Source organism: Pongo pygmaeus, chromosome 8 (genome assembly GCF_028885625.2).
Source record: "Pongo pygmaeus isolate AG05252 chromosome 8, NHGRI_mPonPyg2-v2.0_pri, whole genome shotgun sequence".
In the NCBI taxonomy this organism is placed as follows: domain Eukaryota; kingdom Metazoa; phylum Chordata; class Mammalia; order Primates; family Hominidae; genus Pongo; species Pongo pygmaeus.
Window position 1 is genome coordinate 79,772,324 of NC_072381.2, and position 9,655 is coordinate 79,781,978.

At 53.7% G+C, this 9,655-nt stretch overlaps 1 protein-coding gene across 5 annotated transcripts; it reads left to right on the forward strand.

The window, feature by feature from the left end:
- Positions 1 to 847: 847 nt before the first annotated feature.
- Positions 848 to 8,087, forward strand: EGR2 (early growth response 2). 5 transcript variants are annotated; one of them, XM_054436337.2, is made up of 4 exons: positions 848 to 909; positions 1,368 to 1,474; positions 4,103 to 4,211; positions 5,604 to 8,087. In XM_054436337.2, the coding sequence occupies exons 2-4, from the start codon at positions 1,376 to 1,378 to the stop codon at positions 6,863 to 6,865; spliced, it is 1,470 nt and encodes a 489-aa protein (XP_054292312.1). In that variant the 5' UTR covers positions 848 to 909; positions 1,368 to 1,375; the 3' UTR covers positions 6,866 to 8,087. The 5 variants fall into 5 exon arrangements, with proteins under 5 accessions (XP_054292312.1, XP_054292311.1, XP_054292313.1 ...); XM_054436336.2 differs by lacking the exon at positions 848 to 909 and having other exon boundaries at positions 1,240 to 1,474; XM_054436338.2 differs by lacking the exons at positions 848 to 909; positions 1,368 to 1,474 and adding an exon at positions 3,658 to 4,002.
- The last annotated feature ends 1,568 nt before the right edge of the window (positions 8,088 to 9,655 follow it).

Genomic DNA, 9,655 nt, shown 5'->3' on the forward strand with positions numbered 1-9,655 from the left:
AAAGTTCAAATGCTTAATAGTAGATACCATGGTACATGTTTGTATTCAACTCTCACATTCTCCATCCCCACACCCCTCCACCTCCAGCAGAGTATCTTGCTCAGTAAACCCTTTGGAGTTTTTACTTGTCCGCACTTCTTTCTTTTCTCACCTCTTCTTGTCTCCAGGAAGGATACTGTGGGGCTGGCTTCTTTTATGACAGCACCGATTAGTATGCTGGCTTTCTGCCAGCCTGGCTATTCCATCCACAATCTAGGTCTGGAGAGCCCAAGAACTCAAATTCTCCCTTTACAGTGGGCAGGGGGCGTGTCCATGACAGCCCCTTCCTCCTTGCCTGTAGAAAGCCCTGACCTCAGCTTTGCTCTCCTCAGAAATGGCAAAGAAAGATGAAATTGGCGGAGGTGGCCTGATTCTTCCCTAGAGGGCTGAGTCAGGCTCCCAATCCTCAAAGAAGTGTTCACTTTTCAGACTTGGGTTTTCCTGAGGGCACGATGTAGCGACCACTGTGCGCTGTACTTGGATTCAGAAGACCCGGCTGCAAGTTTGGACACGACCACTTACCAGCTACGTGACATTAGGCAAGCCACTTTAGCTTTCTGAGATTATCCACAGGGTGGCTGGCTTGAAAGGGTGCGCCTTGATTCTGTTCCATTATCTGCACTACCCATATTTAAGGGTTGATACTTCAAGAGACACTCAAAAAAACAAAGGTTACGAGAGTTATCTACTGACTCGTTTCAGCGGAGGTTCAATAAAGGCCTCCCAGGACTGGCCCCAGGCATTCCCTGGCCTCCCCGCAGCTGCCGCCCGTCCCCGCCCCCACTTCATTCCCTGCGCACCACAGGCTGATGCAGCGTAGCTCTTAGGGGGAGGTGTGAGTCCTTGGAAAGCTCAGAAGAATTTCAGAGGGTCAGTCACTCTCATTTACTCTAATGTGCTTTCAAGACTCCTTGATGGGGCCTCCTCCTCCACCCGCCTTCTACTGGCATCCTCCTCCGGGAAAGGTGGCAGCCGAAGACCTCGCGGTTTTCCCTGGCTTAGGCACCCCGCCCCGCCCCCAGCCCCGGTCCTGCCCTCCGCGCCCTGCTGGCCGGGCACTCGGGCGTCCAGGAGCTCCCCCTCGGGGTGGCGCGCGGCGACCGCCGGCGGGTTTGGCAGCAGCGCCAGTCGCGGGGCGGCCCGGGCAACTCGCCCGCCTGCCGGTCCGCCCACGTGCGCAGAGAGGAGCGAAGCGCGAGCAGTCGCCTCGCCCGCGCTTGCCGCCGGTGGGTGCCTCACCTAAGGGGCCGGCGGGGGCCGTAACCCGAGCCCCATCGCAGGGATCCGCATTTGCATAATTTGGCTTTCCCCCGTTGTTTCGGACTCAGGGCCGGAGATGCGAGTCGGACTCCCTTCCGAGGCGTCGTCTTGCCCATGGTCAGCGCGGGGGCCGCGGGACCCGCCGGAGCGCAGGCGGAGTGGGCTGGCGCACGTGGTAAGAACGCAGCTATCTTTTCTTGCTTTGCTTTTTTCTTTCTTTCTTTCTTTCTTTCTTTCTTTCTTTCTTTCTTTCTTTCTTTCTTTCTTTCTTTCTTTCAAGAAATAGGACTTTGCACATTTTTGCTGGGGGTGGGGTATCTACTAGGGTGCTAACCTTGCTGCGATTTCTTTCCATGTCCTTTTCATCCCCAATTGGAAAAAAGCGCACAGCGCGAGCGAGAAACTTTCCCAAATGTGCTCCGGGTGACTTAAGTCAGAGAGATGGCCGGCCGCTGGAGACCGGCTGTTTTGGAGGGAGGGGGAGAAGCAGCGCTTGAGTGGAAGAGCAGAGGGAGAGACCGCTCCTGGCCGCCTCAGGACCCTGACCACGGTGCGCTGGGCCTGGCGAGAGCTGGCGCACGGCTGCAGCGGTCGAGGCAGGTGAGCGGCTGAAGAGCTGCCTGCAGCGCCGCGCTCCCTCCACGGCGTGGCGCCGTGGCTCCCGCCCGCCCCGGCCCACACTAGGCTAGGGCTGCTCCCGGCCGGGGGTGAAAAAGGGACAGGACAGGCCCGCGATGCTGACCCTGCGCGTTATCCCTGGCCTCTGCGGCTTTGGAGCGGGAAAGGGCTCTGGGGCAGTTCGCAACCTGCACAAACGACCACGAATGAGCCATGCAGGCGGCGGTGCGCTGGACTTGGGCACCCGGGACCAGCCTCCTGTGGGGCCCCGGCCAGGCCCGGCTATCCATTGCGGGCTGGGGCGCACTGGGAGGTAGAAGCTTTGCGCCCAGCAAGCCAGAACCTGCTGCTATTTGGACTTTGGAAAAGTTTTTAAAAATTGCTTTGGGAACTAAACAGAAGGGTTTCTACCGGGGTCTCGCAAAGTAAAACGAGTGGGTTGGGGGATGGGGATGGCGTCTTGAAAGTGATTAGAGATGCTTTCGGCCGTCACTGAGGACCGCGCTGGGCTCACTGAGGTGTTTTTTGGGAAGGGAGAGAAAATATTTATTCTAGTACGTGTATTGTGGCTCGGGTGCGGGCAGGGCGCGGTCCTGGATCGTGGGCTATGGGGGTCAGGGGGATTCTGTGGCTGCAGGGACAGGTAGTGAAGGTTAGGCCAGTGTCTTCATAGAGCCTCCTGTCCGGCGAGCCCGGAGCCCGCTCTGCCGCCGGGACACTGCTGGCAACGCGGGCGCGCGGGCGCAATCAACAGGGAGGTGTGTAGTGTAAGGTGTGTGAGCGGGTGTGTGAAGAGGGCAGCGGGGGCGGGAGTGTGTAGCGGAAGTGGAGCGAGTGTGAGTGTGTGTGTATGTGTGTCTGGAGGGGCAGGGTGAGTGTCCAAGCTTCCATCTGGACGCCCCCACGCAGCCGACCGCCCAGACGCGCCGGGAAGGGCGCCCGCTCCGCGCAGCAGCTGAAGGGGGGCGGGGAGCGCGCGGGCAGAGGAAGGAGGGTGTCTCCGGCTGAGGATTTCTCTCGAAGCTCCCCACAGTAATACTGCTCCTCCTAGGGTTTACCCTCCCAGTCCCAAGGTGCCCAAAATACTCAAACAAACAAACAACCCAAACCTGTTCCGTTTTCGCTCCTGTATAAATAGAACAGACTTTCCAAAAAAGCAATACGCATTCACTCTTATCACCAGCCACTTCTTTCCACCAAGTAATTCAGAAAAAAGCAGTCAGCTTCCGTGAATGCATGTAGCTTTTTTTTTTCTTCGCTGCCTCCTTTTGCTTGCGGTTTTGAGCTGCCAAGAAAGTGAGTAGGGGTTTGACTGTAGTGTCTCGGCTCCGCTCGGTTTCTTTCCGAAGTTTAATTTTCCGGAATGGCTCCCAAACAAGGGCTAGGGAGGCGGAGCCGCCGGCACCGGATCTTCGCCTTTTTTGGAAAGTCCCAGAGAACCGGAATTCCTCCCCGCCCCGGGAGGCTGAGCAGCAGCCCGGAGCAGCTCGCTCTCATGCTGTGGCTGTGACTGGGTCCATGGCGCGCCCTCTCCCCCGCGATCCCTGCGCCCCGGACCCAGGCTGCAGCTGGGGCCGCGCGCCCGGGACCCCAGCGATCCCCGCCGCCTGCGAGCTGGAAGTCGCGAGCCCGGCGGAGTCCGCGCGGCCGAGCCCGTGTATGCAAATCAGCCATGTGACGGCAAAAGCCGCCTGGCCCAGCCCTGTTCCTCAGTCCATATATGGGCAGCGACGTCACGGGTATTGAAGACCTGCCCATAAATACTTAGAGCAACACTTTCCGTCTAACTGAGCGAGGAGCAATTGATTAATAGCTCAGCGAGGGGACACACTGACTGTTATAATAACACTACACCAGCAACTCCTGGCTTCCCAGCAGCCGGAACACAGACAGGAGAGAGTCAGTGGCAAATAGACATTTTTCTTATTTCTTAAAAACCAGCAACTTGTTTGCTACTTTTATTTCTGTTGATTTTTTTTTTCTTTTGGTGTGTGTGGTGGTTGTTTTTAAGTGTGGAGGGCAAAAGGAGATACCATCCCAGGCTCAGTCCAACCCCTCTCCAAAACGGCTTTTCTGACACTCCAGGTAGCGAGGGAGTTGGGTCTCCAGGTTGTGCGAGGAGCAAATGATGACCGCCAAGGCCGTAGACAAAATCCCAGTAACTCTCAGTGGTTTTGTGCACCAGCTGTCTGACAACATCTACCCGGTGGAGGACCTCGCCGCCACGTCGGTGACCATCTTTCCCAATGCCGAACTGGGAGGCCCCTTTGACCAGATGAACGGAGTGGCCGGAGGTAAGCCGCGTGTCTTCGCAGGCCCGGACCGGCGCGGCCCGGAGGTGGTGGATGGGGTGCTGTGGGTGTGCGGGAATCGCAGGAGAGGATTGGGGCTCCAGGTGGACGGTGCTGACTGCAGTGGCTTTGAAGATTGGAAGTGGGTGCAGGAGGAACCTGCGATAGCTGAGACCAGGGCGCGCGGGCAGATGCGCCAGGTCGCCAGCAAACCGGCGTGCGTGCGCCCCGGCGCGCCCAGCCCCGGGCGAGCTCAGGGATGGGGGTGGAAGAGGCGTCCCCCCGGGCTTCGAGGCTTGCGCAGGCCCTCTGGCCGGCAGCACTTCGACCTCCCCTCTCCCGGGGCAGGGGCAAAGTGACGGTAAAGTTCGGGGCTCCCGGGGAGAGCTGCGCGCCTGGAGAGCCGAGCGGCGGATAAGCGCCAGGGGAAAGCGTCGGTAGCTCCCTCCTGGGCAGAGCCGACCCCGGGAAAATCTCGGAGCGCTCCCTTCTTGCGGCCTGGAGGCGCGCCCCCACCTGCCCGCCGCCCGCGAAGTTGAGGGGGTTAGCAAGGCGGGGGCTCCGGCCGGCGGAGGCAGGGAGTGGGTGGTGGAGGAGGGCGCGCAACGGCGGGAAGCAGCCCCCGGACTGCCGAGGGAGGCCCGCGGGGGCACCGGCGACGCCGGTTTCCTTGGCGATACTGTGGAAAGTCGTCTCTCGCGGCCCCCGCGCCTTCCTCGAAGCCGGGCCACTGGCCTTGGGCTGAGGCGAGGACGCGCGGCTGTCGGGAAAGGCGGAGAAGATTGAGAGGGCGCGGAAACCTACGGACTCCTTCCTCTACAGCCCCCATTCCCTCCAGCAGCCCTAGGCTGAAGCGCAGCGGGAGAGGGAGGGAGAAAAAGGCACAAGGCGCCGGGGATGGGGAGCAGCCGGGAAATCACCCACCGCCTTCTCGGGCTCTCCTCTCGGTTTGGCACCATCACGGCACTGACTGGGATAGGTCGATTCTTGGGTGGTGTTTGTCCTGGTGCCCCAGCCGTGGAACCCCCAGGCAAAAAAGAGGGAGAGAAGCTCCGGGCAGATGAGGCTTTTTAAAATATTGTTGTTGCTATTATTGGGTGTTTTTTATTGGGGACTAGAGCCACAGATGGCTGGGGGTGGAGGGGAGTTGGGAAAAGCTCATTCTGCTTTTTTGGAGGTAGTTCTTGAGTTCCATACTGTCAATGGGTTGCCACAGTTGGGCTGGCCTCTTCTTACACTCTGTGGGCCTCAATTTCCCCACCTTTTGGACTTTGCCACAGCTCTACAGTGCTGAGACTCTGGGCCTTGGAAATGGACCTATGTGAGCGGGGATGAGAAGGGAGTCCTGGCTGTATTTTCATTGTTCCACCTCCATTCTGCCTTTCCCCTCCCCAGATGGCATGATCAACATTGACATGACTGGAGAGAAGAGGTCGTTGGATCTCCCATATCCCAGCAGCTTTGCTCCCGTCTCTGCACCTAGAAACCAGACCTTCACTTACATGGGCAAGTTCTCCATTGACCCTCAGTACCCTGGTGCCAGCTGCTACCCAGAAGGCATCATCAATATTGTGAGTGCAGGCATCTTGCAAGGGGTCACTTCCCCAGCTTCGACCACAGCCTCGTCCAGCGTCACCTCTGCCTCCCCCAACCCACTGGCCACAGGACCCCTGGGTGTGTGCACCATGTCCCAGACCCAGCCTGACCTGGACCACCTGTACTCTCCGCCACCGCCTCCTCCTCCTTATTCTGGCTGTGCAGGAGACCTCTACCAGGACCCTTCTGCGTTCCTGTCAGCAGCCACCACCTCCACCTCTTCCTCTCTGGCCTACCCACCACCTCCTTCCTATCCGTCCCCCAAGCCAGCCACGGACCCAGGTCTCTTTCCAATGATCCCAGACTATCCTGGATTCTTTCCATCTCAGTGCCAGAGAGACCTACATGGTACAGCTGGCCCAGACCGTAAGCCCTTTCCCTGCCCCCTGGACACCCTGCGGGTGCCCCCTCCACTCACTCCACTCTCTACGATCCGTAACTTTACCCTGGGGGGCCCCAGTGCTGGGGTGACCGGACCAGGGGCCAGTGGAGGCAGCGAGGGACCCCGGCTGCCTGGTAGCAGCTCAGCAGCAGCAGCAGCAGCCGCCGCCGCCGCCTATAACCCACACCACCTGCCACTGCGGCCCATTCTGAGGCCTCGCAAGTACCCCAACAGACCTAGCAAGACGCCAGTGCACGAGAGGCCCTACCCGTGCCCAGCAGAAGGCTGCGACCGGCGGTTCTCCCGCTCTGACGAGCTGACACGGCACATCCGAATCCACACTGGGCATAAGCCCTTCCAGTGTCGGATCTGCATGCGCAACTTCAGCCGCAGTGACCACCTCACCACCCATATCCGCACCCACACCGGTGAGAAGCCCTTCGCCTGTGACTACTGTGGCCGAAAGTTTGCCCGGAGTGATGAGAGGAAGCGCCACACCAAGATCCACCTGAGACAGAAAGAGCGGAAAAGCAGTGCCCCCTCTGCATCAGTGCCAGCCCCTTCTACAGCCTCCTGCTCTGGGGGCATGCAGCCTGGGGGTACCCTGTGCAGCAGTAACAGCAGCACTCTTGGCGGAGGGCCGCTTGCCCCTTGCTCCTCTCGGACCCGGACACCTTGAGATGAGACTCAGGCTGACACACCAGCTCCCAAAGGTCCCGGAGGCCCTTTGTCCACTGGAGCTGCACAACAAACACTACCACCCTTCCCTGTCCCTCTCTCCCTTTGTTGGGCAAAGGGCTTTGGTGGAGCTAGCACTACCCCCTTTCCACCTAGAAGCAGGTTCTTCCTAAAACTTAGCCCATTCTAGTCTCTCTTAGGTGAGTTGACTATCAACCCAAGGCAAAGGGGAGGCTCAGAAGGGGGTGGTGTGGGGACCCCTGGCCAAGAGGGCTGAGGTCTGACCCTGCTTTAAAGGGTTGTTTGACTAGGTTTTGCTACCCCACTTCCCCTTATTTTGACCCATCACAGGTTTTTGACCCTGGATGTCAGAGTTGATCTAAGACGTTTTCTACAATAGGTTGGGAGATGCTGATCCCTTCAAGTGGGGACAGCAAAAAGACAAGCAAAACTGATGTGCACTTTATGGCTTGGGACTGATTTGGGGGACATTGTACAGTGAGTGAAGTATGGCCTTTATGCCACACTTTGTGGCCCTAGAATGGCGAATCAGAGCATATCTAGTTGTCTCAACCCTTGAAGCAATATGTATTATAAACTCAGAGAACAGAAGTGCAATGTGATGGGAGGGACATAGCAATATCTGCTCCTTTTCGAGTTGTTTGAGAAATGTAGGCTATTTTTTCAGTGTATATCCACTCAGATTTTGTGTATTTTTGATGTACACTGTTCTCTAAATTCTGAATCTTTGGGAAAAAATGTAAAGCATTTATGATCTCTTGAAATGAGTCAGAGGTTAACTTATTTAAGGGGGATGTACATATATTCTCTGAAATTAGGATGCATGCAATTGTGTTGGAAGTGTCCTTGGTGCCTTGTGTGATGTAGACAATGTTACAGGGTCTGCATGTAAATGGGTTGCCTTATTATGGAAAAAAAAATCACTCCCTGAGTTTAGTATGGCTGTATATTTCTGCCTATTAATATTTGGAATTTTTTTTAGAAAGTATATTTTTGTATGCTTTGTTTTGTGACTTAAAAGTGTTACCTTTGTAGTCAAATTTCAGATAAGAATGTACATAATGTTACTGGAGCTGATTTGTTTGGTCATTAGCTCTTAATAGTTGTGAAAAAATAAATCTATTCTAACGCAAAACCACTAACTGAAGTTCAGATAATGGATGGTTTGTGACTATAGTGTAAATAAATACTTTTCAACAATATTTTTGTTGCAGAAATCATTTCTGAAATACTTACTGGGTGGGAATTAAACAGTCATTCAGTCTCTGTGGGAATATTTTTTAAAAACAGCACTAAGCATCAGTGAAAATGCTTTGACCAAACCATGGTCTCCAGGTCTTCTTTGCTAGCCTGTGGACACCAACCCCAAAGCAGGCTCCATTCATAATCAAACACTAGCGTTCTGGGGATTTCCCCCATGCATTAGTGTAAAAGTGGGGAGGCGTTGTTTTGACTCATTGTTCCGTTGTTTCTAACAGCCTATAGCTTCTCTCCTCTCCTGAGTGGGCTCCGGAAAATAAATACTTACAAACAAGTGCCCACTCGGAGACTACACATTTACAACCGCTTTCAGAACCCTGACCAGGGTCTAGAACTCAGACGAAATGTGGCTTTGTGGAAAGTGTGGTGGCGTGGTCAAGCTGGAAATGACTTTCAGCTTCCAGGATTAGTCTCATGACCACAGAAAACTTTTTGAAAAGCACTATCAACTCTTCAGATCGAAAATGCTCCCAGACGCTGCTGATGACAGCATGAATGGGTTGTCAAAGGAATTACCCCAGGACTCATTTCTCTCCAACCTTCACTTCCCAATTGATTACCCCTATTTGAAAGAATCATTGATCTGCCAAAGGTTTGGTGGGTCTAGAAGTGACTATCAAAATACTCAGCTCACTAGATAAGATAGGTGCCTCAAGAAAATCTCAAAGATAATCTAAACTAAATAGGCCAATATAGTACTCCATGGTACTGGATAATGGTTTGCAAAAGAATATACTGTAGGGTTCATTTTACTGCAAGTCTTTTATAGTGGTTTTAAAATATAAATTCACCAAAAAATAGTTAATTTAGCCACAAAGTAAACAGATGATGCCTTTGTGAAGTTATCATCTTTACTGTAAAATCTGGGCCTAAATATCACTTAAGTTCACCCACTTCTGGATCCTTACACAAATGTAACATGTTGCTGCAGCATCCACTGTTTAGCTGACATCTGAAAATCCCTTTGACTATTTGCCCTTCAGCACTGTTAAGACTCCCTCAGACTCAACCTGTATTTCAGAATAGCAGATGGTTACAGCTACTCTAGAAACCACCTTTTGCCCTTACCAGCACTAGAATTTGAGATCCAATTTGTGGAGGGAATGAATGCCTTTCTTCTATATCTCTTCTCCATCCCTATTTCAAGGATGTAGAATCTCTCTATTCTATTACTATGAAACAAGAGTTTTCAGAACTTGTTTCATATTTTTTTAGTGACTGGTGTTTTCCCATTAGTTCCTATTTCCCAGCTTGTTGGCATAGTATCATCCTTGCTTGTCCAACTTTGGTAAGTATAAGACAATGCCACATTTTGATAATTACGTGATTTTAAAGAATACTTCCCTCCCACCAAGATTTCATTATATTAAAATATAGTATACCCAAATTTTGTAAGATATATTTGTCTTGCCAAATTCTAATCTTAGAGGATTTTCAATCAAGATAATCTTAACAATTACTTATGAAGCAGTAGACTAAAAGTCATCTCAAAAATAAAATAGAAGATATT

Bases quoted from the DNA above. Each gene is read 5' to 3' on its own strand.
- EGR2 (XM_054436337.2), top strand. From the start codon at position 1,376: ATGCGAGTCGGACTCCCTTCCGAGGCGTCGTCTTGCCCATGGTCAGCG. The intron at 1,475-4,102 runs GTAAGAACGCAG...TTTGTGCACCAG, and splicing joins GGAGTGGGCTGGCGCACGTG to CTGTCTGACAACATCTACCC. The intron at 4,212-5,603 runs GTAAGCCGCGTG...TCCCCTCCCCAG, and splicing joins GATGAACGGAGTGGCCGGAG to ATGGCATGATCAACATTGAC.